This window comes from Lepidochelys kempii, chromosome 1 (genome assembly GCF_965140265.1).
Source record: "Lepidochelys kempii isolate rLepKem1 chromosome 1, rLepKem1.hap2, whole genome shotgun sequence".
In the NCBI taxonomy this organism is placed as follows: Eukaryota; Metazoa; Chordata; order Testudines; family Cheloniidae; genus Lepidochelys; species Lepidochelys kempii.
In genome coordinates, this window is record NC_133256.1 from 286,220,628 (window position 1) to 286,248,252 (window position 27,625).

At 38.9% G+C, this 27,625-nt stretch overlaps 1 protein-coding gene across 2 annotated transcripts; it reads right to left on the reverse strand.

Moving 5' to 3' along the window:
- MDM2 (MDM2 proto-oncogene) lies at positions 1–27,625 on the reverse strand. 2 transcript variants are annotated; one of them, XM_073327824.1, is made up of 11 exons: positions 27,497–27,625; positions 26,852–26,936; positions 21,397–21,471; positions 20,817–20,950; positions 19,595–19,644; positions 18,128–18,195; positions 17,877–17,970; positions 15,086–15,243; positions 14,167–14,322; positions 12,674–12,751; positions 1–9,600 (listed from the first exon to the last, which is right to left on the reverse strand). In XM_073327824.1, the coding sequence occupies exons 2-11, from the start codon at positions 26,930–26,932 to the stop codon at positions 9,028–9,030; spliced, it is 1,467 nt and encodes a 488-aa protein (XP_073183925.1). In that variant the 5' UTR covers positions 26,933–26,936; positions 27,497–27,625; the 3' UTR covers positions 1–9,027. The 2 variants fall into 2 exon arrangements, with proteins under 2 accessions (XP_073183925.1, XP_073183926.1); XM_073327825.1 differs by lacking the exon at positions 27,497–27,625 and adding an exon at positions 27,060–27,261.

Genomic DNA, 27,625 nt, shown 5'->3' on the forward strand with positions numbered 1-27,625 from the left:
AACAATGCAAGGGTTTTTATTGGTTTAAAAACTGTTTCCACGGATGTTCAAAAGTACAGGGGAACACTTGCAAAAGCGTGGGGAAATTAATAGTTTTTGTTTAGGATTTTTTTTTTTTATATAAAGGAGTCATGACTAAATTTTGCATTAAACTTTGTGCTCACAGAGCGCTTTGGAGACATCATCACATTTAACCACCACTTTCTAGCAAATGAAATAATGATAATACAATGATCTATAGACAACATTGCTATTCAATTTTAATACCTTCGATAAATAGATTTAGTTTTATGTAGCTGTTACCCTTTCTAAATCAGCTAGATAATCAAACCTGATATCCAGATCCTCTTGAATACATATGATGGTTTTTCCAACTTTAATTCAAATCTTTATTTAAAAGTGCTAATATGCATTAGTTGATAGCACTTAATTGAAATAAGCCTGCAGTATCAATAGTGCTTAAATATCTAACCAGTAAGTTGGCTATTGCTAAACTTTGTTTTGACTCTGAGACTTTTATAGGATAACACCAGTAAATATTCACAAACAAGAAAATTTCCCCTTCTCTCTAACCCATTCACAAATAACTTAAGACTTACTTAAATTTTGGAAATCGTAGTATCTATACTTATCTTAAAGTATGTTATGAAGACTTGAAATCTGAAACATAAAAGCAATTTTTGTTGATGTCTTGGATAGTATTAATTTTGAACCAGGCACACTGTTCTAAAGAGATGAATTTAGAACTGACATAGGAACCACGCTAATGAAATACCTAAAACATCTAGGGCCCTCTGAAATCAGTTTTATTATTGTGGATCTTTGGATTTATTTATTTCATTAAAAAAAATAATTCCATCTATGTCTTTAATCAAAATTGTTTGATGGACATTGACAATTAAATAGCCTTTCTATAAATTCATTAAAATGTTCAGAATTGGATTGCAATGGGAAAAAACTGATTTTACCAAAAAATCCTATAATTAAACAAAACATCCTGCAGATACACAGTACATAGTAAAAGTAACACATTTTAAAACACTTCTTAAAGTAGCACTCAGTAATATGACCAAAATTACTTTGCTGAACAATAACACAAGTCACCAGAAGAAAGAGCCTCTTACCATGTCAATTTACCTGAATTCAGATTTGAATAATTAAAAAAATGCACTCAAAACAATTTATCCTTGCAGCAGTCATTGTTGCCATTTTAAATTAACGTAAGTACTTTAAAGCTTCCTACAGTCTGAAGGAATGCTTCATTTCAAATTTGATTAAATCATTTCAAAATATCAAATCAACTGTTTATTGCTGAGTAGCATTACAAAATAATGACGTTTAAATATTATTTTTGCCATCTCTGGCAGATATCTGCATTGTGGTACAATATGGCTAGCCTTTTAGTATTTTTTGTCAGAAAGTGATTCCCCTCTTGGCTGTAAATAGATTTTTATATTTCCCTAAAGCTTCTCTCTGTCTTTACAGAGCTTACAGGGAAGATGTAAGGTAGGGCAACCTCTGCTACTTTAGGCACAGTCATAATCTTCCAATAAGTGCTAAGATCCAGTGGACCTAAGATAGGGTCATTCTGAGTACTGTGCAGAAACAACAACTATTGTTCATGCACTTCTGGTTAACGGAGGTGAGAGGTGGTAGCTCGCTATACTGATCAATGTTTTGTTGCATGGCTGGAGTCTGCAACTCCCAACATGAAACTGACACAGCAAGGAACTGAATTCCCAGAAGTTGCCCTTAAATCCCAGATGCTGGCTCTTCTCCCCTAACTCTTGCACTCCCTTGTGTCCCTAGCCCCCTGCACCTCCTCCCCATTAAATCCCTTGCCCCCCATGCCCTCCTCCTCACTGCTCTTACCTCCAGCAGCTGCACATAGCTCAGCCATGCAGCCCACCCTGCCCACCTGCTTCTGCGATCCTAGATTCTGTGTTATTGTTTTAATTCTGCGATTCCATCAGTGTTCTCGTTATCACAGATACCATAGGCCCTAAAACCCCAAGAACACAAAATAAAACATGGAAATTGGTATGGAAGAGGCACAAGGACCTCTTTTGTTTGTTGTACTGTAAGAATAATTTCAAATCACTGTACCAATGGTACTTGATTCCTATATGCTTTGAATGCACAGAAGTCAAGTCTATGAAGGAATATAAGACCATTATTGAAAACTCTGCAGTCTTAAAGATTTAATTCATGTCTAGGTCAGGGGTTCTCAGCCTTTTCCTTTCTGAAGCTCCCTGCAACGTGCTATAAGAACTCCATGACCCACCTGTTCCACAACTGTTTTTCTGCATATAAAAGCCAGAGCTGGCATTAGAAGGTAGCAAGCATGGCAACTGCCCAGGCCCGAAGCCACAGAGGGCCCCGTATAGTAAATTGCTCAGGCCTTCAGCTTTCTGCCTTGGGCCCCAGTGTGTCTAATGCCTGCCCTGCTTGGCAGACTCCCTGAAACCTGCTTGAAGACCCCTGATTGAGAACCACTGATCAAGGTCACCCATCCAGTCATTCACCTTTGTGGGTTCCTTACTCACAGCCAAACTGTATTCATAACCAAATATAGATTTCTCTTAGGGCCTCTGGTCATGCAGCTAGTTCCTCTACTGAATAAACTCCAATATGACCAGCACAAAGAACTAATCCTGAACCCCTTGGCTGCAGCCAGAGATTCAATAGCACTCTAGCTGGGAAAAGTGTTGCTGCTGAAGGACTTTTTCTACTACAGCACTGTCAGGGGGCAACGACTCACCGCTGCAGTGCCTCCTGCTGCTTGTCCAGGGAATTAGCTCTTTTCAGCCAGGAGTGCCCTCTGCCAGTCAGTGTCTCGCCTGCTGCTGGACCTGTGCCCCTCCCGGACCCCGGTGCCCTTCTAGATTAGGGTTCTGCCCCCTGGCTACTGTCAGTCATCATCTAGCCCCTGCTCCCGGGGCAGACTGTAGTCTGTACCACTCATCGGCAAGGGGGGTCGGACCAGCTGCCTCTGTCTAGGTCTGGGCTGCTCCTCTGCAGCCTTAGTACCCTTTCGTGGGCCTTCACCTCGGCCTGCAGCGTGGGACTCTGCTAGGCTGGAGCTCCCCAGCTCCCTCTGCCCTTCCCCAGCACTGCTCTGCCCTAGGTACCCTCCTCAGCTTCCTAGGCAGCCAGCCTCCTCTCTCCATGTAGCTAGAGAGAGTGTCTGTCTCAGCTCCTGGCTAACAGCCCTCTTATAGGGCCAGCTGTGGCCTAATTGGGGTATGGCCCCACCTGTGGCTACTTCCCCCAACCAGCCTGACTTTCCTCCAGCTATAGCCCTCTCTTAGGGCTGTTTTAAGCCCTTCAAGGCACAGCATGGTAACCACCCCACCACAGGCACCTTTAGAATTTTCAGATAACTCTCAGCTATCTTATCTCTACTTTTTTGTTTACTACCTTTTGGTAGTTTTAGCTTGCAAATTTCATTAAGAGAGGGGAAAGAGAAAACTCCAATCTTATGACTTTCCTATAAACCTTCCTGTGCTTCTGCCCCACTCCATCATCACAAGATCTCTGCTCTTTTAAAATGCAACTACACTTAAAAATATTCTCTTTTTATCTAAATGTTAAAACTTACCTTACAGGTGTCTAAATGCCCCAACAACTGTGTGGGTGAAACCAGACAACCACTAGGTTCTCAAATGAATTCACACACAAAAATGATAAAAAAACCAAACACCCAATCACCTGTGCCTGAACACTTTTCACAAAGTGATCACATTATATCTGACGTATCACTCCTCATCCTCCTCAAAGGAAACCTGAACAACATTTTCAAGAGATGAGCTTGGAAGCTTAAATTCACAACTCTGGTAGACACTAAAATTCCTGGCCTGAACAGACACTGGATTTATGGTTCATGACAATCATCTGCAATCCACTAACTCCCTCTTTTTGACTTATGACTGCAGAGGTGTTAAACAGACCACTCTACCTTGAATGGTCCCTTAGATTAGAATATGTGCTAACTACTTACACTAAACAATCTGTTCCACCTTGCATTTAGCTGTGATGCTACGAGTACCTGTCTCTGACCTGAAGAAAAACTCGAAAGCTCGTCTCACCCCAACAGAAGTTTTGTCCAATAAAAGATATTACCTCACCCACCTTGTCTCTCCTCCTGTCCACCCCCCACCTCCACCCCCCTCCCACTCAATAAATTAAAACTGGCAAACATTGCTAAGTCTCCGAAAATACAAGAATATTTACAAGTGATAAATTAAGAGTTAAAGGTAACCTGATATTAAATAAGTAGAATTTCAGAGAGCTCACCATACAAGTAATATGCCTGTGAACTTTCTTTTGCATTGATTACTGCACAAAATAAAGTAATAAAGGTAAATAAGACAGGGAGATGTACTGAAGGTTGCTCACCATTAACCCTGCTTTGGGTTTAATTTGCCTAGTTTTAGAAAAACTGGAGTATAATTCATGATGAACTCTAGGTCCGCAACATATGGGTCAGATACATGTGAAAAACTGAGTCGGGTGCAGACTTCAACTTGGGACTTCAATATAGAAAATTGGCATTTAATAGGATTACTGAGGTGCTCCAATTTATTTTTAAGACATGTTTATGAATGCCATTCTCAGACTTATTAGCAAAGTACTTGAAAATTTTCATTCAGGTACATGGTATCTTCTCTACTTTCTTTTCAATCTCTGAATCTTGAAAGAAAGCCTCACAAGATTAGAATGTTGAAAGGATATGATAGGAAACCCTGATAACTTGGTTTCTTAGGACAGCTGCCACGTCGTAGGAGTGTCTTTGCTTTTACGTAAATAGCATATATTTTGGGGTAAAGCTTGGTTTTTTACAATATGAGGAAAATTTATAAATTTTTTTTTGGTGATAAAGTACTTCATATGCAGCACTCAAGAATGCACATAGTACTCCTGGAAGACCTAATTCAGACAGAAATATATTGATTTTCCATGACACAGAAGTCTGCCCAAGGACATGGAAGCCCTGACATAACCAGTTCCACAGTGCTGTGAGGAGGGGAAAAGATTTTATTGGCCCATTTCCACAATTTGTACAAAAAAAATTCTTTATCCTTTAACTGTCAGAAGATTTCCTAGTCAAACTATTACAAAATCAATTTGGCTATGGGCAGGTTCCTAGCATTCCAAGGGTTACACAGAATAGCCTATACTAGGAATCCAACTTTGTGGACTGCTTATTTGTTTTATTCCTTTGCTAAACTTGACAACTAAGCAAAGGGTACCCTACTCTAAGGGGGGAAAAAATATTCTTTATAAAAGGAAATTATATAATCGACTTCTCCAAAGCAGGGAATGATGAAAAATAAATACCCACTGTGGTAACTAGAGGGGCAATTCTCTAGGAAGAGGCGGCAGTATTTTGTTATGATGCAAACTGTATGAGAGAGAGTTAAAACTCTTAGTAGCAACAGTATTTACTGCCTCCTTCTGAACATATGACTTTACACTGATATTTCCTTATTCTCTATAGCCCCCACTCCTCTTAACAGCCCCCAGATCACTTTCCTGTTTGGTTCTGATCTCCTGCATCCAACACAGAAGTTGTCTGCAAGTTTTATCATAGTTATATTTATGAAGTAACACACCATAATAACAACAGGTTTCAGAGTCGCAGCCGTGTTAGTCTGTATTCACGACAAGGAGTACTTGTGGCACATTAGAGACTAACAAATTTATTTGAGCATAAGTTTTTGTGAGCTACAGCTCACTTCTTCGGATCTAAGGTGCCACAAGTACTCCTTTCTTTTTACCGTAATAATAAGCGGCCGCTGTGCAAGGAGATGCTTTACAAAAAGAAGTTTTGTAGGTTTAAGAATAACCCTCAACTACAAAGAAGCATCTGCCTGAAGACGGAATGGTATTTCTGTATTGTGACAGAAGCAGCACCACAGAAATCCTGCCACCATCGCTATAGCCTATTCCAAAATTCTATAGGTTACTCCATCCCTATTGAAATGTCTGGGCCCTTCTTTCCAATACACATTGATTAGAAAAGGCTGTACATGAGAGAGAGGCAACCAAATCCTTTTGGAGGAAGGGAGGCAGGCTGCTCTCTTGTAAGAGCATTCATGGTGTTGCTCCCCAAGTGACTAAGGGCTTGTCTACATTACCCACAGGAGCAGGATCGACAGGCAGCGATCAATCCAGCAGGGGTCGATTTATCATGTCTACTCTAGATACAATAAATCAACCGGCGAGCGCTCTCCCGTTGACTCTGGTATCCACTGGAGCGAGAGGCGGAGGTGGAGTTGACGGGAGAGCATCAGCTATCGACTCACCGCAGCGAAGACACCGCAGTGAGATCTAAGTACGTTGACTTCAGCAACGTTATTCACGTAGCTGAAGTTGCGTAACTTAGATCAATTCCCCCCTCCCACACCCTCCCCCACGTGTAGGCCAGGCCTAAGAGAAGGGACAAAGCTGAAGAGACTATATGCCTAGACAGTTTTATTGGAGACTAACTTTATCCTTCCAGCTAGCAAACTGCTGAAATTTAAGAATCTGTAAGTGATCAAAATTTAAAAAGGAAAACACCACAAAAAATTGTTTTGTTCACTTATTTGCAATAGTACAATATGAGTCATTTATGTCCATAATTCAAAAAGTACTAGAAAAATGTAAAAATAAGTAAGTCTTAGTAAAATGAAACCTCACTGCAGTCCTTGGCAATTCAATCTTTTTTCAGAAGTGAGGATAGAAGAATACTTATTGTGCGGTTTAGTAAGATTTAATTGTATAATTTCTGGTTCTGTTAATTGCTCTGTAATCTGCTTTTCTATATCCTTGTCTCTAGTGTCTCTCAGGCGTGGTCTACACATACCAGTATAACTATTACAGTTAGGGATGTGATCTTTTACCAGAACAGCTACAGCAGTACAGCCCCTACTGCAGACACAGTTATACCCATTCCCATGAGGAAATAATTTATAACAAATAATTTATAATGCTATAAGTATAATCATACTGGTATAGCTGTGTCCAACTTAGAGGAGATGTACCCCTTAACCAACGATTAGCATTCATGTTGCATTCCCCGTCAATACCCAGCCCAAACTGGGAAAGCTAATGATCCAACCAGCAGACCAAATTTGGTGATGAATCCTGGTCACTTGCCACATATGTTAAAATGACGACTGATATATTGAAAATCGTATAACTTTTGTTTACACCGGGCCTCAGTATCTGAAGTCACTAAATGAACGGTGCTCCCATTTTCACCATTCTTTATTGGTTAAACTACTTTGGAATGCTGCCCTTGAAATCAGAAAGCCCCAAAATCTGCATGTCTCTTCTCAATATTACACTCTGCAAGAGGACCTCATTAAGCAAGAGAAGAAAGCCACATTTTTGCACAATAGTCTCGTCAAAATGATCCAAAACCTTATATTTTTACCCTCAAAATACCAGTTCAACTGAGTAACTTAACAGCATTTTAAAAAAAATTCTATGTAAATACACACTTTCACTGCCTTCTTGGAATTCACCACAAACACAAAATATTCAGCAACATAAAAAGTACAGAGAAATTTCACAAGACAGAGAATTTGGGAGGGGGGGGGGTGGAGGAGAGGGCAAGTATGGTGAGATTTTTTAAAATTCATTACTGAAGAGAGTTACCAAGGAACTGGACACACTAGTTTTAAGGATATTTAATTTTACAGATTTTTCATTTTTTGTCCAAAAAGGTAGTATCAAAATTTTGATCAACATTTTATATTAAAGTCTGATTTCAGTATATAACCGGCCAATCTACCACCTCACAACTCTTCAATATTCAGAAAAACCCTTACAAAAACAGAGAATCACAGATTCAATTAAAAAAACCTACTGAACTAAAAAACCACCCTTATGCAAAATATCACCGTGCTGTTTTTGCTCTCTCTGAAAGGGTTTGGTATATTTGGTCTTATTTAAATGAACGTAATGCTCATGAAATGTGGTACACTGACAACACTGGACACAGGTACAATAGAAGTATAAAATTCCCCAACACTGCTCCACTAATGTGTTTTCATAGCGAACGTGTTTTTTTCTTTTGTTTTTTTTAAAGTCACCATGTCCATTGAGTCCTTGGCCCCCTCTGCTGGGCCAGTCAAATGTGCCAAACTCAGATGTGGTTACTTATCTATTAGCAACAGGACAGACTACCAAATCATATGAAACAGGTCTCAAAATCATTTCACAGGAGTGATGTGACAAACATCTTCGGTTACTACCAATCAAAGCTGAATTCAAATCAATTACTTATCAATAGTAATCATTTGTATAGCACCTGAAACGTACACTTGCATTTTACTGAAATAAAAGGCTAGTCTCTACCCAAATTTCATTCTTCCCTCATTCCAATTTTTGGTCTAAATTAATTATTCTAATTCTTTACTAACTTTCACACCTTCTGGTGATCTGAAGTGGTCTCAGAAATATTTCCCCCAATTTACCTACTTCGATAAATAAACTGAATTCTCAGCAATGACCAAGTCAAAATTTTATTTTTCAAAATAGGAATTTTCCTAGGGATTTCTTAAGAAGTTCTGATTTTCCCCAATGACTTGGCTAAGGAACAAATACTGGAATTTGTAGAAAGATGGGAAGGTTGAAATTATGAAATCTATTAATTCTTACTGAGGAAAAGAAAATTGAAATGAAACTTGAGAACTCTCTCATTTCTCAAAAGCATTAAATTCATTATTTTAAAATGGATATTCTATACAGTTGTACAAGAGTCATTACTGATCTGCTTGTGATGTGTAATTCTTGTCGTGACAGATCCCCTAACATGGAAATAAGTTTCAGGAATTTGGGTATTTTAAAATCTCTTCAAATGCCTAATGAAGACATCAACTTTTCATTAAAATCAAAAGAAAGAAAAATCAACCAAAATATGTTTTTAGTTAAACATACAAAAATAGTTTCTTACTCTCTTAATTGTAAGAGTCTATGGAAATTTGTATGGAAGGTCTGTTGAAACTTTGTTGCACAGTTATGCTGAAGTTCCTTCTAACTAAAATAAGTTAGCACAATCATCTGAATTGGCTGTCTACAGACTGGACAGGGTTTATTCCGCTTTTTCAGTTTCCTTGCACAAGTAAAACATGACATAAGATGTCCTGTCTTGCCATGAACTATACAGCCATTTTTAGGTCTGCTCTGACATATGACACAGGGCTCTATGCTAGAAAGGGGTAGACTGCATTCCATACTTTCCTCTTTGTCTTCTGACTCTTTTTTCTCAGGTTCTTTGCAATCCTCTTGGCTGCTACAAAACATATTGCTAGATGTAGATGGCTGAGAGTATTCCTCACTTTCCTGGGATTCAGAAGTTTGTGCTGTTGTATCCTCACTTTCTTCAACACTTAGTTCTTTATCTTCATTCATTTTCACTTTCTTACAGTCGGGAACATCAAAACCCTCTTCACGTTCTAGCTGTGTGGAACTTTCCAATTTTCGCTTTTCAGATTTGTCGTCATTCTTTTCATCAGGAAGCCAGTCCTCACGAAGAGCCCAGCATCTGGGGCAATGCCGCGGAAGGGGAGGGTTCATTTCATTGCATTTAGTGCACTTCCAATAATCCTTTAGTGAATTAAAAGTTAAACAGTTAAGCGATTTGGCATTCCTACTATTATAGAAAAAAAACTAAAGGAGATTATAGTTTCTTTATGTTACTGCTAAAGTATTTACTCAATATCTGTAAACAAAATTGGTCAATCACCTCATTTTAAGGCAGAAAGAGCTTTAGGAAGAGGAAAGTTAAGATCAATTACACCACAATTTCTCGATCTTGTAATGATAGCACATATGATTTTTTTTCCCCTCCTTGCAATTAAAAATTTGGGTGTAAAACTCTCTCAAAACTGAACAAGTAAACAACTATGCCAAGGAAAATACGTTACACAGGCAGTGTACCAAAACTGTATACAGTTAGTACTATCATTAGAGCTAGACTCAAATCTATTCCATGATATGTTTTAGCAACTGATCTTCTACCTCTCTAATGTAAGTTTGCACATTACACAGACTATCTGCATATATATTTCCAGAAAAATAAAACTATGTTAAAGTGATATTATGGTTGCAACTACTTATCAGTAATTTAGGAAAAACACATTACAGGGATGCTGTAATTATCCTAAAACCAAGCATTATAAACCCAGGATATTCTGAGTTAAGGTTAAACATAAAAGAAATCCAAACATGTTAAGGTATAGAAATGCACATTTAGGGCACTCAAATACCTTTAGGTCTGCCTTGTAATAACACCATATACTAAACTCATTTACAGAACAAGATTCCACTTTATGTTGTACGTAGCAGTACATCATACTGGAACCTCTCTTACGCTGCCTTCATGATCCCAGAACATTATGGTTCTTTAAATAAAAGTCTCTAGCCGTTAGGTTACTGAGCCTTGAAAATTTGAACAGAGTGTAACTGATGCAATGTCGTCTGTCTCCATTTGCAGAACCTGAAACAATTCCAAAGGGTATGTGACCTGATTCATTTATCTTAGAGGGTGCTAACTATCACCCAATAATAATACTTCAAACATCAACACGTAACTCATTATTCAAAGCATATACAAAAGGAGAAGGAAAATCATACTGTGAAGATCTGTAATGTACTGTGAGTGACAGCTTATTCTGGTACCACCAGTCAGTGGCCTTGGGACAAGTATCCCATTGTTTTCTGTCTCCAGTCAAGGAAAAACCTAGCAGACCGCAGAGGAGCATCTGGGTTCCTCCAAAAAGCCAGTGGAGCACATGAGCCTCACTGAATGGAGCCTGAGATCCAGGAGGATGTGTGAACCTATTTTGAGTATCTGCACAATCTACTGAGAGCGCCATATCATGTGACAGAATTTATTCTGTGTACAGAACTTGAGAAGTATCACTGCTGTTCCCCCCACCCCCAATCTAACCTGTTTGTGATTAAGCCATTTTTGTGTTTGTTGTCCCAGGTCAGATTAACCTGATTTTCCTACCCACTCCCAATGGTATTAGGAAACATTTAGGATTAATGATCATTTTCTGCCATTATTTTTCTTAACTGAAAGTTTACACCTGTAAGTAAGAGAGTCTGGTGCAAACAATCTTCTTTGGAGAAACTCAAAGAATTGCCCTGTTTCAAAATGGCTGCCATTACCCATTGTTCTTAATGTAAATGAGATCACAGGTCAATATCATCGTTACAAATGGCTATAGCCTCCCATTGTTCCCAAGGAGATGACAACCTGCCTTTAGCAGGTAGACCCTATGAGATCACAAGGTGGAGAGTAATATTTGGTTGTACTGAGAACAATTAGCTCTTCTCAAAAATTACCAACTGGGGGAAACCTGTGGCTTCAGTACAACTGAAAACAACTGAAGGTGGCAGCTATTTTGAAAGAGCACTTTTTTCTGAAATTCTCTGAAGAACACTATTCTCCAGTCTCTGCTGAAGGAAAAACTTCCAATTATGAATACTGTGAAAAAACGATCAGTAATCCTAAAAAATTTTTTCTAGTCTACTCAAGATTTCAGTGAGTTTAAACTATATGAAATGTGTGCATTATTCAAGAGCCTTCCCCCAAAAACCTCAATTTGACTAACACTGGATGCTCAACTCCTTAAAAGACATTTTAAAATTCATTTTCACTCCTAAAGGTATTTAACAAATTTATATAAATTCCATTCTCAGAGTGTTGTAATTTTGGGGAGTGGCAAACTTAAGGTTAACTATGGAGCTGCAACTGGCAATACCATAATTAAAATGCTTGTTTTAGATGCCTTTTTCTACTCAGACATGAACTGTGAATGAAGAGCAATAAGAAATAAAGGTATATCACCTATTTAAATCTAGACAAAGTAACTTTAAAAATATTCTGTTTGACATTTAAAAAAAAAAACCTCCTTATATTCCCAGAGGTATCATTACAGCTGGCTCCACAGTACGAGCATGATTAAGGCAGCTCAGCCAATGACATGATCTGGATCACTAATTCTCCTATGCAACTCTGAGTTCATAATAGCAATTTAAAGAAATGTTCCACGCTTTAGTATTTAGCTTTAAAGACATGTCAAATTCTGAATTCAGATATTCTGACAAGCCAATGTGCTGAAATTTAAAAAACTTTACTATACACAAAAAAAAATACAGAAACTGATCTTTTCAATCTTCTAGACAATTTTAAAACAGTTCCTTTATCCTTAGTGAATTTTCAATATACAATTTTTTGCTATTTTCTTTATTTCACTCAGATTGGACACTGAAATTAAAAGTGGCCAGTTTTATTTTGTTTTCTTGTAGACAAAAACAATGCTAGCTTTTGGTTTCCAAAAAAATTAAAAAGCTTTTTTTTAAAAAAAATCCTTCCTTTGTGTTTTAAACAAAAAGTTAGATCTAGGCTCTAAATTGTGTGCCCCTTACTCTGAGTGAGCCAGTAAAATTTGAAATTCCTGTATCCACAACTTTAAAATGGCAGAGAGAAAGACTGATTTATAGGTCGGTAACTGAAAGACCTCAAACTATCATTTTCCTTTTAATGCAAGAAAAAGCCAGGTTTTATTTTTAAAATCACTGCAATATCCACAGAATTCATATATGTTCCCAGTCCTGGTCTTTCATTTCACAAGACTTGTGATTTTGCATGAACTAAGGATTTACTCACAGCGAGTGAAATTTCAGGATCTTCATCGAATGAATCAGCATCACTCTCTTCAGTCTGATATATCGTCACCTGATATACCTGATGGAAGGAAATATATTTTAACTTCCTTTTACTTGTTTTTCAATTTTAAATGTTTTATTAAAAAACAACCCTGAACAAGTAGTAAAGCACACTTGACAGAATATTTTTGTTTAAACTTTTTATCAGATAGAAAATAGTACTTGCTAAAGTTCTAGATGATGTGGCTACATACTACATGCATTTTCTTGGTGTACTGAATTAAGAGAGGAGCACTACTACTTACGGGTACAGACACTGTAATCAATTACCAGCTCTAAAAACTTTTGTTCTCATTTGGGAACAACCTCTTGGAAGATTTACAATATAGACAGACAACAGTGGGCCTCCCTCAAATGGATAATGTCAATTGTGAACAAAAGCTTTAGCAACAAGTATTTCACTAGTCAACACAATAAATGCAAGACACTAATTCTAATACACTGCACCATAGAGCTCACTGTTTGTAATTTTTAAGGCTACCTATGTGGCCTCTTAATAATATAAGATAGGAGTGGCCAAACTGTGGCTCATGAGCCGCATGTGGTTCTTTTAATGTTGAAGTGTGGCTCATGGAGCCCCCCACACTCCCACCATTCTCCACCTATCACACTTGGGGAGGGGAGCCTGGGACCTCTGACTTGTAGCAGGGTGGTGGGGTAGGGGCTTCTGCCTAGCAGTGGGGTGTGGGGGCTCTGAGTTTCAGCCCCACAGGGCATGCTTGCCAGGGCTCGGGGCTTCAGCGGGAGCAGGATTGAAACCCCAAACCCCAGCAGGCACCTCCCGCAGGACTGAAGCTCCAAGCCCCAGCAGGTGTGTCTTGGTTCTGAAGATTGTCGTATGCAGCTCTGAGGGTCAGTAAGTTTGGCAACCCCTGATATAAGATCTTAAATAGTTTCTAAAAATGTATTCTAAAAATACTTCTATTCACTTTTAACTTTATGCAGATAAATATCCTATTTAATATGTTTTGCCTTTCAAAAATTATGAGGTTTTCTTCCAATAAAGTTCTATATACATATTCCAAGCTAAGACCTTTATCCTGCAAGAAACCATGCATAAGTGGACTCCTGACCCTGCACTGAACCTCAGTGACTCCAACAGCCAGCCAGTGAATTTTACTGGATTAAATTCTATGGCCTATGTTATGGAGGAAGTCAGATTAAATCATTGTAATGGTCCCTTCAGGCCCTATAAATGACCCCAATGGAGCTCTGCCTACATGGAGCTTCTTGCAGAATCATGATTAAATTTGTACAAAGAAAACTCAGTATAAAGAATGGCAGTACATATTTGCCATACAGCACATACAGTCATGAAAGAAGACTATGGAAATGTTTCATATTGGATTCCAACAAAATGCTTCTGCTATAACATTTCAGATTTAGCTGGGGGGGGAGGGGTGGAGGAGGTGGGGGGATGAGGAATATACATACCTCATCATCTTCATCTGTGAGCTCTTGTCCTTCTTCATTATGGCTATAATCTTCTGAATAAATGGACTCAACTTCAAACTCAACACTGAACTGGTCTGAAACAGAACTCTGGTCAAACCAATCAGAGTTTTCGCTTAATGAACTGGCATGAAGATCCTGAATAAAAAGGGGAGGGGTGAATATATTTAACTTCATTATTCCATTCTTATGACTCATACTGCTACATGTGTATTTAAACATAACAGTAAAGAGAAACACTGTTTAAATGGCTGTGGGCCAGAGATAAAATAGTCATGTCTTAGCCAAATACCTCATACCACTCAAGATGTTGGGATTTATCCTGCAGTTGCACCACTTAGAAATATATTATTGGACTAATAAAATCTTTAAGAATTATTTTTAAATGAATGAAAAGAATATTGGAACTGGCTCCAAAACTAGTATGTTGAAATATAACACAAGCGAAGTTTGAACTTACATTTGCTAACATTTAAGATATACAGAAAAGCAGGTGATAGCGTGTGTGAATTTAACAAATATTTCACTTCTGTGTACTGAAATTTTATAATACTTACAGCATCTTTTATCAAATCTCAAAATGCTTTAACAAAGGTGTGTAAATATTAACCCACATTTTACAGATGGGAAACTGAGAAGTGTAAATAACTTACTCTAATCACGAAACACACTCTCACTGGGAATACAGATATTCATACACAATTCAGAGGCACCACTTTTCATAATGAAGATTTAAGAAAATTCTATTCTTAAGTTTTGTGATCCAAGCCACATAAAATACAACACTCAGATTCTCTGACATAACTAGAAGCATTATTTGTTTCAAATATTAAGGTGATAATCAAGATGCATGTCTGGGAAATTTGAGAACTCAACATAAATAAAAATACATCTTGCTTACAGGACTTGCAGAGTCTATTGAGTCACTGCTGTTGCTTCCTTCGCAGCACAGCCCACTTACAACACACCAAGAAAGGCTTTCATCAAATGTGAGCGAAATGCTGTCTGACTTATGCCGTTTTCTTCTTTCACTAGGTTGTTCATCTGAAGAATTTTCTTCTGTGTCAGAGAGAAAAAGCTTATTAATCCAAAAGCATCTACGAAGTCCACGTTACATGCATTTTAGTAGATGTTTAAACTGGATTTTACTTATTCATAACTTTAATATTAAAATTATTCAGTGTTTTTCAATGGAAAATTAAATAAAGGCACCTGACCTATTTTAAAAAGACAATGAAACACATTCTTGCCATATTCCTAAAAGAAAATGGTGTAAAATGGGCAAAAGATTGACATTTCAGAGGCTGTTTTTCGCTGACTGCCCCTATAAATGGTCATTTCTCCAGGCAGTAGATACTATGATTAAGGAATCATAAGAACGAACTCCCGGCCACCTCCGGAAATTGGGGATTTTATTTTAGCATAGCATGCAATAATATATTTATTGGTATCAGAATTTCTATTATAAACCCAATTTGCAGGGGTATAAAAGTCCACACTAAAAATTCCTTCAAGGCTAAAACATGATGTTCAAGGTATCAACTGTGGAAACACTGTTTTAAGCCGAAGAACTAAAAAACACTGACGTTTTGGACTCTGGTAGCATGAGGGAGGGAGGGAGTAGGGAGACAGCATTTTGGGGATGAATGTATCAAAATTCAACTCCACTGATATTAAGAAAAGGCATTATAAACGAACTTGACGAAGACTTAATAAGCAGCTGCCAAGTCAGTATGTAATAAATGCAGTGGAGTGAAATTCCCTACCAGGATTGGCAAATTGGTTCAATGACCATTCAACAGAGCCTGCTGCCACCTACAGGTGCCTTTCACTCTACTGCCCAATACTTTCTTTGCACTGTAAAAAAAGTTTGAAAAATCCACCCCAGGGCCTCTAAGCCTGGCATCTTTAGTTTTAAAAAAACAACAAGAACAAAACACTTGTACATACTTTGTGACTCCTCTTACTTTCCCTTGATGCTTCTTGGCTCAGTCCCTCTCTTTTCTTTTTTCGCCCTGAGAGCCCCAACCTTCAAACTTAGATGCCCCCAGGCCCAACCGTTGCTCCTGTCCATCGTTGTCCTCATTAAGTTGTCATCTCTCCATGAGGCACTGATAACATGCCAACACACGGTTTCTAAACATTTACAGTGAAATAGTAGCGGCTCCAAAGGAGCCGCTATCATCCCAATGTACGAGCATAGTGGTTTAAGGGGAAGATTTCCTACAAATTAAAAAAACAGTGTACATAAAAACACTATATTAAAAGAATTTTAAGGCTGTAATAAACTGACAAATGGATGCAAAAACAGAGTTAATGATTAAGCTTGCAATAAGCAGGCACAACAGAACACCTGATTACTCTGGGTTGTGTGTAAGTATTACAAGTTATAATCCTTAACTGTGAATTTTCATCCTTTCACCAGTTTGAGTTACAACATTAAAGAGTTCTTTTAATGTAGCGTGAATGGCTTATAAATGCAGTACAGTTTTATGATAGGCTAGGATGACTGCTGCCTAAATACTAGAAAGTCAAGCATATCAGAAATACTTTACATAGATCAAACAACTGAACAAAATATTACTGAACATAGGAAAACAAAATAAATATTGCATGCTATGATTTTATGTGAAAGGTTATTGTTACTCAATTTATCACAACTATCAAGAATCACCAGATAAGTGATAAAATGCAGGTTGGTGTGGAAATTACCAGTGTGTATTACATATAATTGAAAGTTATGAAGTGTCACTACCAAGAGGTTGAAAGTTTAAACATAACTCAAAAAACCCACCCACTCAAAAACACCCACTAATTACAGCTACTAAATATCAGAATCAATACCTCAGATGTTAAAGAATGCATTAACCAATAAATATTAAGTTGCCATGTAGAGGGGAGAGGTAGAGAAGAGAATCAGAGGGCCAATCAGAGGTATTTAGGTGACTAAATACTTTTGAAAATCTGGACCAAGATAACTGGATAAAATAGAGCCTTTCACCCCATGTCACTGGCTTAAATCCAATACAAGTAGGTTACAAACAGCAACCAAAAGTTACAATCTGGTGGCTGTCTGAAGAGTTACCTGACATCAGTTTGATAGTCTCAGTGCAGTGTGTGAAAAGATGTCCACATCACAAAGAAAACACCACTGATACCTTGTTGGTGACATCAGTATAAAGGCAGAGGACTGAAAAGTCATGAAGACTGAGTTACCCTATCACCCTACCGGTAGTCCTTGCAGATCAGGACTGCACCATGCTGGTGCGGTTATTGTATGTATTATCATAGCACCTAGTCATGGACCAGAGCCCCATTGTGCTAGGACAGTGGTTTTCACTATGTCAAAGATTCCCAAAGGGATCCGTAACTGCAGTTGAAATTTTTTAGGGGTCCATAAATGAAAAAAAAAAAAAAAAAAAAAAGATTGAAACCACTGTGCCAGGAGACGTACAAACATGTGGGGAAGCCTATATTGCCATTACCCACATTGTATCTATTCTATGGATAAGCAGAGAAGCTCATTCTCCAGGGCTGTCAATCTGGTACCTTTCACAATGGCTAAAAACATGAAAATGTGGACTCCCCCACAAAAGATAACATGAGCCAGTGACATACAAGTTTGCTCTAGGTGTACATACTCTTGAAAGGTATAAAATATTGAAAATCCTGCATTATAAATGTGCACATACCAGATTCACTAAGCATCCTCCTAGAAGAGGTAGTTGGTCTAGCAGTCAAATTTGGGGATGTCTGTTTTTCGTCAACTAACTCTTGCATGGATTCCTGTTTAACAAAAATACTAAGTAAGCATAGTAGTAATGTGGATAGGATGAAATTAATTTTAATCTTTCAACTGCATCCAAATCTCAGTGGTAAAGCAACTGAAGTTGTGAAACTTGAAAGAGTGTATATGTTAGAACGTATCAAGTAGTTAGATCACCTTTAGAACATTGCCTTTTTCAAGTTGGCACCTGGTCTCATTCTCAGATACGTCTGCTTCCATAGATTCTGAAAAAGAAAAATACATAATGCAATGCATCAGAAAGGAAATATCTGCAGGCTCAAGGAACTACTGTGAAAGTTGTAAAAATATACTGCAAATACTTTGTACATGTTATTTTAAATCTTAATTCAGAGTATACTTACAAGTATGAAGTGATTCTGTAAATGTTAAGAAAGGTTCAAGGTTTTCTTTGTAACATTACATACACAATTATAAGAAAAAAGAAATGTAACTGTTTTGGGATTTCTCACAGAAGAAAAAAATACACTTTTTAGCTAGATATCAACAGAATGATTCTACACTATTTACAAGGGGACACATACAAGATCCACTGGTTTACAAAAGAAGATATCAAGCTCTGCAAGAGATGTTTACAGTCACTAATATACTACTAAGACATAGAAATAATTGTTCTAACTACATTGTCAGAATGGACCCTGAACTACACAATGCAACTAGTTATTTTCAAGACAAAAGGTATCCATTTAGAACGAAGTTAAGTATAGTAGGCACGTACCCTCTTTATTTGACCAGATTTTATCTTTGAGATCTTCTCTACTTCTATCCTTCCACTCTGCTGTTCTGGCCAAGATTTTCAAAAATAGGAGCCTAACGTTAAGCCCCAAAGTCCAGATTTAGGCAGGTGCCTGATTTTCAAGTGTTGAGTACCCAACTCTACCCACTGAAGCCAATGGGAGATGTCAGGTGCTCCATACTTTGGAAAATCAAGCAGATTACACATGTATAAATGTAGATTTAAGCGCCTTTAAAAAAAATCACCCCATATTTAACTTTCATTTCACTCATTTCTTAAATTTAAGTTACATCACAGCTGCATTATCCTTCCTTCTCTTGCAGATGTGAATAAATTTAATTAGACCATAGTCTATTTTATGAAATTATATATGGATTTATTAAACTCATAAGAACAAAGTATATAGATTTTTTTCCTGCTACTTTTATTGTTTATCATGTAAACTATTACAAGAGAAATGTTAACTCAAATTAGACAGGGTAGTTAAGGATGAACCAATATTCAAATATTTTGTTTTAAAAATACATTTCTTAGTGTGAGTTGAGTATGTAAAGAAAGCAGAATCAAAGTCTGCACATAATGCCTTATCCCGTTTCCATTGAAGCCAATGAAAGTTTTGCCACTGACTTCACTATGAGCAAGTTCAATCCCATTTTCTGTGCGAGACCCATAACCTTAAACAATTTATTTGTAAAAGATGCAATTCACCTCCAACAGTGCTACAAAAAAGTGATAATAATTACGTCATCTATCAATGACTGCAGTTAACTGAATATCACCAACAAAGTAAGTTAATACAGGTTCAGGACTTTTGCATTAATAAAGATCATTTTCTCCCCCACAAAAAAGGCCTTTCAACACTAACTTACCTTGTTGACTAACTGCTATCAAGTTTCTGGAAATCATTGAGTATACTTTCCTTGAAGGGAGACAAAACAGACATTTCATACATTTAAAAATTATAAATTGGAAGTTCCTATTTACTGTGGTAAATTTAGCCAAAATAGAAGAGAGAAAGACCAAGCTGAAAACACTGATTATTTTGTAGTGTCATGATTAGAGATGGTTGAAAAAAGAGGTAAGCGCATTTTATGAAAAATTCAAAAAATGAAAATGCTTCTGTTTTGTTCAAAACTTTTCACAGCATTTTTGGATGTTTTCATTTTATTTTGGTGGGGAAACCACCACCACCACTTTGATTTTGCTTTTTTAAGCTTTCCACTCCTCTTTCACCACCCCATTGTAAAAAGGGAATAGTATAAAAAGTGAAAGTGTTTTCCCCCACCAAAACAAACTTTAAATGCTTTTTTCTAAAAAGTTGGAAAAAATTCCATTTTGAAATTTTCTCAAAAAATGAAAAATTTCAACAAGATCAGGAATTTTCCTCTTAAAGTTTCAATTTTGTCAAAAAGCCATTTCTCACTTAATGAGCAGTTGGACCATCTCTAGTCATGATTCAAAGCATTTTTAATGGAACTTGTACAGTATTATTTCAGGGTTTAATCCAGAGAAAAATATCTTAAACTTTTAGGGCAGTTTGAAGACCCAGGTCATACATCCTGGCTTTGCAGCAATATAACCTATTTCAGAAGAAAGTCTAGCCTGCTGCAAAGGGAAATCTTCAACCACTGTCACTCTGCACTGATGAGTGGCGTAGCTGCCTAGAGAAAAACAAAAGAGTATGCCTCTTCTCTGCAACCCCCTTTACTGGGCTTGGTCTCCCATGCACAAGGAGTTCATAATGGGAAGGGGACAGACTTAAGTGCTTGTGTAATGTCTAAATTATGTTGCTGTTACCTCAAGGGGTAAAGAGAAGAATCTCTCTTTAAAGCAGACAAAAGCCCATAAGGTCACTGAACCTCAGAAGTTTGTGTTGCTTCTGAGGTCTGGCAGTTATAGATATAAATGCAGGCTGAATCGGGCCTCCCTCTAAAAAACTAGATACTTGGCCAGTGGGAATACAATTATGACAATTCCATCTGTCAAGACTTATGCAAATAAAATATGCAACAAATTGCAAACCAACACACACTTTAGGTGTGTTACATACATTTCATACTGATCTCTCTCTCAAAGAATATGAAATGTTACCTGTGTTCTTTTACAGAAAAGCTTGGTACCCCAAATAGATCTCCAAGAAGATCATCTGCACAGTGGACAATATGTTGCTGTTTTTCATCATATAATTGTTTAGACATAATATATTGGCCAAGATAGAATATTACCTACAATGCAAGACAAATATAGCTATACTAAATATATTTATAACTTTGAAGTATAAAACCAATATAAAATAACCTATTTCAAACCCCCTAAAGAGTCTATTCTCCTTTCAATTACCACCTGCAACTCCATATTAATATTAACAGTTATAAATAAATACTACTTTACATAGCAGTTTTCATCTGCAGTTCTCAAAGCTATATACTCCATTTTACAGACAAGAGAAACTGTGGTATAGATGTTAAGTGACTCGATCGAGGTCATAAAGCAGGACTGTGGCAGAGCCAGGAACAGAACCATCTTCCAGCTTCCAAATTGATGCCCTATCCAGTAAACCACATTATTATTCTTTCATTATGGGATCACTAATAAGTATGGTAAAATTGTTAGTGTGACACTTCTATTTATTGCTATCCATCATTGTTAATGAGAAGTTCTGATAATTTACCTCCTTCATTGTAAAAGTGTCTTTTTGGGCACCAGCACAGTTTAACAACTTCAACAATAGTGGCTTCGGTTTAACCTGAAAGGGAAAAAAAAAAGCAAACAACATATTTAATTTTTATAGTGCATGTCCTCCCCAAAGAGTCCAAAGCTCCATAGATTACTTTTGTATTACTCCCACAAAAACTATGTTAAAAGAGTGTTATTTACATTGAAAAGTCAAGCACCTCAAAGTTAGGACATGGCAGATTTTTGGTTCCCTGTGCAACCTTAATTTTGTCATTTCCCCCCAGTGCATTTACTGTTCACATCAAATGAAACAGGGGTTCTGTGAAAATCTGTGTGTCATCACATAATTAAAGACTGTGCCAAAATACATATGTACATGGAGGCTAAAGTAAGATTGCACAGGCAACAACAGTCTTTGCAACCTAAATAAGATTCATTTACATACTTACGTAATTGCCTAGGTTTTTCTTTTTCAGAAAAAGAAAACAAACCCTATTACACGCAACTATAATAACCCTCCCTCCCCCAAATCATACACCACCACTTGGGTGTGAACCCTGAACTTTCAGCAGTGTAGCACAGACTGCTCTCTCTTGAACTACAAGACTTACTACATTAGCTGGTAAGTAGCAGGTTGGTATCTGAAGGGGGAACCCAACCTAGCTCTCTCGCACCACTAGGAGGTGTGGCAGCTCCTACCCCATATGGTGCTCTCAAAGTTAATTATATGGCTCATTAGAGCTATTTGCTGGGTTTGGGCGTAAGCCCCTGTGTCTCTCTCCCCACATCATCTTGTGCTACAGCAGCTCTAACAGTTCTTAAATGTTCCAAAGATAGAGTGCAATGCTGCTGTTGCTGGTTCAGCAGCAGCATGAACCTGGTCCTAACATGTTCATGTTTAGTTATTTCAGCATCGAGACAAAATATTTCTGAAGAACAAGTGAGATAAGGGAAATGGCTTTTTTCAAAAACGTATCTCTCAGCAAAACCTGACCGGAATGCCATGGGACAAAACAGACAGCTCTTCGGCCAAAGGACTTTCCTTCTGCCATATTTCAAAGGTTTGATGCAAACTATGAAGCAGTTAGAGCTTTCTAAAAACAAAAGGGCCACAAGAATTTTTTATATGGAAAGGGTTAGGCAACCTAATTACTGGCTCAACCCAACAATACAAACATATCACTGAAATGCAACAGATGGATATATAACAAAAAAGGAACAAACTCCATCAAATCGAGTATAATGAGGGAGGCCAAAGAAGAATTTGAAGAGCAACTAGTAAAAGACAAAAACTAACAGCAAATTTTTTAAAGCACATCAGAAGCAGGAAGTCTGCCAAAGAATCAGTGGGGCCACTAGAGATTGATGTGCTAAAGGAGCACTCAATGAAAACAAGGCCACTGCATTCGTCTTCACTGCAGAGGATATGGGGGAGATTCTCATCCCTTAGCCATTCTTTTTAGGTAACAAATCTGAGGAACCATCCCAGATTGACGTGTCAGTAAAGATGGTTTTGGAACCACCTTTAAAAAAAAAAAAAAAAAAGCCTTGAGGCATTGCTGAAAATTACAGGCTGGTAAGCCTAACATCAGTACCAGGAAAACTGGCTAAAACTGTGTGCCTGATAATTGTGTTCTTTACTATAGATCAAGGGTAGTCTATTTTTTGTCAAGGTCCAAATATCTTGGTCAGGTATAGGCAAAGTCCAGACTCCAGAGAAAATAATAAAATACAGTACAGTAACAATAATTCTAAGTAAATAAGATTTTGGGGTCCATTCAAAAGCGTCTGGCAGTCCGGATTTGGCCCATGGTCCGCCTATTGACTACCCCTGCTATCTATGAACACGATGCGTTGGGAAATAGTCAACATGACTTTTGTAAAGGGAAATCATGCAGAATCCAATCTAGTAAAATTATTTGAAGGTGTCAACAAATATGTGGACAAGGGTTATCCAGCAGATATGCCTGGACTTTCAGAAGGCTTTAACAAGGTCTCTCACCAAAAGGCTCTTAAGCAAACTAAGCAGTCATGGGATAAGAGGGAAGGTCCTCTCATAGATCAGTATTAAAATATAGGAAACAAAGGGTAGAAATAAGTGGTCAGTTTTCAAAATAGAAAGAGGTAAATAGCAGGGTCCCTCAAGGATCTGTACTGGGAGCAGCTGCTGTTCAATATATTCATAAATGATCTAGAAAAAGGCATAAACAGTGAGTGGCAAAGTCTGTAGACAATATAAAAATACTCAAGATTGTTAAGTCCAAAGCTGACTGTGAAGAGTTAGAAATGGATCTCAAAACTGGGTGACTGGGCAACAAAATGGCAGATGAAATCCAATCACAGAATTGTAGGACTGGAAGGGACCTCAAGAGGCCTTCTAGTCTAGTCCCCTGCACTTCTGGTAGGAATAATTATTATCTAGACCATTCCTGATAGTTGTTTGTCTAACCTGCTCTTAAAAATCTCCAGTGATGGAGATTGCACAACCTCCCTACTAATTTTATTCCAATGCTTAACTATCCTGACAAAGTTTTTCCTAATGTCCAACCTAACCCACCCTTGCTGCAATTTAAGCCCACTGCTTCTTGTTCTATCCTCAGAGAGTAAAGAGAATAATTTTTCTCCTTCCCTCTTGTAACAACCGTTTATGTACTTGAAAACTTATGTCCCCTCCTCAGTCTTCTCTGCTCCAGACTAAACACTCAGAGGTCATGTTTTTTAGACCTTTAATCATTTTTGCTGCTCTTCGCTAGACTTTCTCCAATTTGTCTACATCTTTTCTGAAATGCGGCATCCAGAACTAGACATAACACTCCAGCTGAGGCCACAGAGGAGAGCAGAAGAATTACTTCTCGTGTCTTCCCTACAACACTTCTGGCTAATACATCCCAGAATGTTTGCCTTTTTTTGCCATAGTGTTACACTATTGACTCATATTTAGCTTGTGATAAATGTAACATTGATAAATGCAAAGTAATGCACACTAGAAAAAATAATTCCAACCATACATACAAAATGATGGAGTCTAAATTAGTTGTTACCACTCAAGAAAGATCTTGGAGTCATTGCAGATAGTTCTCTGAAAATATCCATTCAAAGTGCAGCAGCAGTCAAAAAAGCTAGCAGTATGTTGGGAACCATTAGGAAAGGGGTAAATAATAAGACGGCATAAAACAGCTTCCATATGAGGAGAGATTAAATAGACAGACTGTTCATCTTAGAAAAGAGATGACTTCAAGAGAATATGACAGAGGACTATAAAATCAGAATGGTGTGGAGAAAGTGAATAAGGAAGTATTATTTACCCCTTCACATAACAAAACTAGGGATCACCCAATGAAATTAGTAGGCAGCAGGTTTAAAACAAAACACAAGGATGTACTTCTTCACACAATGCACAGTCAACCTGTGGAACTCAGTGCCAGAAGATGTTAAGAAAGCCCAATGTATAAGTGGGTTCAAAAAAGTATTAGATAAGTTCATTAATGGCTATTAGCCAAGATGGTCAGGGATGCAACCCCATGCTGCAGGTGTCCCTAAACTTTGACTGCCAGAAGCTGGGACTGGACAACAGGGGACGGATGGATCACTCTAATTGCCCTGTATCATTCATTCCCTCTGAAGCATCCGGCATCAGCTATTGTCAGAAGACAGGATTCTGGGCTAGGTGGACCATTGGTCTGACCCATTATAGCTATTCGTATGATTTTACGACAGATTCATAAAGGGAATGAACATCTCACTGAAATAGAGAGAATGTACCATAAACAGACAGAACTTAGAGCTAGTCTACACTGGCAGTGCTTTAACATGACTTATGTACTTGCAGCAGAGGGCTGGGAAAGAGCTCTCACAACGCTCTTAAAAAAAAACAAAAAACCACACCCCACCTCATGAGGGGTGTAGCTCCCAGCACTGGTGCACTGTCTATACTGGAGCTTCTCAATGCTGAAACTTGCTACGCTCAGGAGGGTGTTTTTTCACACTCCAGAAAAAGAAAGTTGCAGCGTTGTAAATTGCCAGTGTATTACTTAAGCTCTTAATTATTTAAGATCTGATCCTGCAACTGGATAGGTGTGGGAGGAAGCTTGTGCCCACAAGGAGCACTGCTGACTCTATACAAACACAAGGGCCCACCCAGGCATTGTAGATGGATTGCAGATCAAGGCCTTACAATCACTCCCTTGATTTCCATGACAAAACCCTCCAACTTTTAAGGTATTTTGATTTTAAATAAATCAGTGTATTTTTCCATCCTAAGCTGCATGGTATTCTTTCATGAACATCTGGCTTTTTTCATGTTTTCCTACCTTTCTAGCCTTTTAAACTATTAGTAACTACTTAACTTTTCTAACAAAGTAAATTCACTTGGAATAGCATGCCATAACTTTTTAAATAACTTAAGTCACACCTGATGTGAAAGAAACCATAGGATAGTGACTAACACCATTGCTGCAGCTCTGGTACAGTACTCAGACAGAAGCGTGACACACTTAATGAATCACCATACCCCATGGCTTTTCATTATAAGGTCTATGTCTCTTACCCTGTTTTGCTTTTAAGTTCTGATGCAGCACAAGATGGTATTGTGACATATTGAAAACCCACAGTTAAATGAAAACAAAGAGGAGTCCTTGTGGCACTTCAAGTTTATTTGTATTTGGCCAAATAAATTTGTTAGTCTCTAAGGTGTGACAAGGACTCCTCGTTGTTTTTGCCGATACACATTAACACAGCTTTCAGAGTAGCAGTCTTAGTCTGTATTCACAAAAAGAAAAGTAGTACTTGTGGCACCTTACAGACTAACAAATTTATTTAAGCATAACCTGTCGTGAGCTACAGCTCACTTCATTGGATGCATTCAGTGGAAAATACAGTGGGGAGATTTATATACATAGAGAACATGAAACAATGGGTAAACAATATCTGAAACCTGTCTCCATACAGTTAAATGGAATCAGTAAAATTCAGACTCTCAGAAACAATACAAACACCATGTAGTGCTAGAAGATACCCCTTTCCCAACGCTCTAATTGGATTCTGTCAAGATTTCCATTGTAAATGCTATTTTTATGGATTTTATATTCTGAACGGACCTAGTAATCTGTTTGGGGCTCAAACTTGGCATTAAAATCAAACACCTGTTAAAAACATTTCTTTTAGAACACATTTAAATACAACAAAATCCCTGAAACATGAAGTTTAGGTAGCTGTATCATCCTTCACTCCAACCCTGAAAGCTGATTTACTCCACAACTGGGCGACTAAAGAGAATCCACCTTCACTTCCCTGGCTTTAATCCAATATTAACATCTATTTCCTAGCATTGATGTAGGAGCAGTCAGCATCCACACCCTCGACACCTGTCTACCAACAGGTCCATTGGCACCAAGCCCCGCAGCCAGCAGGAAAACCTCCGTGTCTGAGAGCCAGGGGCCAGGGCTACTCACCAGCGCCTCTTGCTCGGCGTGGGGAATGGAAGAGGCGCCGAGGCGGTCGTCCGACCCCGCTGACATCTTGGTGTTGCACATTTGCCTGAAATGAAGACAGCCGGTGTTAGCAGCTTGCCCGGCAGCGGGCGAAGCGGGGAGTCCGCACGGAGGAGCGCAGCCATGCCCCGCAAGGATAACGCCAAGCGGCGACACGAGCCGGCCTCACCTGGGCGCTCCTGGCGGCCGCACACGCCGCTGAGCTGAAGCGCTGCACTGGCATGAAGCGGCGGGGCCGGGCCGCCTTTAAATAGCGTCGCCAGACGAAGGCAAGTCGGGGCTTAGCTCCTCCGCTGGCCGCGGCCCGGCATGTCTGAGCATAACCCGGGGCTGACGCTGCTGAGTCACGGGGGGCCGGCCGCGCGCCGCTGCTGACTCACCCAACGGCTGGGGCAGCCGCCTTGGTCCAGCCCCCGCCCCCGCCTCTCGCCCCAGCCCCCGCCTCTCGCCCCAGCCCCGCGGCCGCCCGTTCTTCGTTCCCGGGCAGGCCCCGCGCGGCCGCCTTGCGGAGCCTGCCCACCAGGAGGAGGCGAAGCGAGGCGCCCGGCCTACCCCGCCCGAGCCCCTCCCTCCGCCAGCCAGGCCCAGCACCCCGTTCCCACGCACCGCCAGCCGCTGGGGAGGGGGAGGTGCCGCTACCCCCCACGAGCGGCCGCGGCCAGGCCCGCTGCGAGCTCCGCCATTTCCCCGACGCTCCGCGACACGGCGCCCCCGGGCCGGCGCCCCCTCGCGGCC

What these genes read in the sequence shown, in the direction of transcription:
- MDM2 (XM_073327824.1), bottom strand. Translation starts at nt 26,932, where the DNA reads ATGTGCAACACCAAGATGTCAGCGGGGTCGGACGACCGCCTCGGCGCC. An exon ending in ACGCCGAGCAAGAGGCGCTG is followed by an intron (nt 21,472 to 26,851) that starts GTGAGTAGCCCT and finishes TTTCCCTTTCAG; the next exon opens with GTTAAACCGAAGCCACTATT. An exon ending in TCACAGATGAAGATGATGAG is followed by an intron (nt 12,752 to 14,166) that starts GTATGTATATTC and finishes TCCTTCCATCAG; the next exon opens with GTATATCAGGTGACGATATA.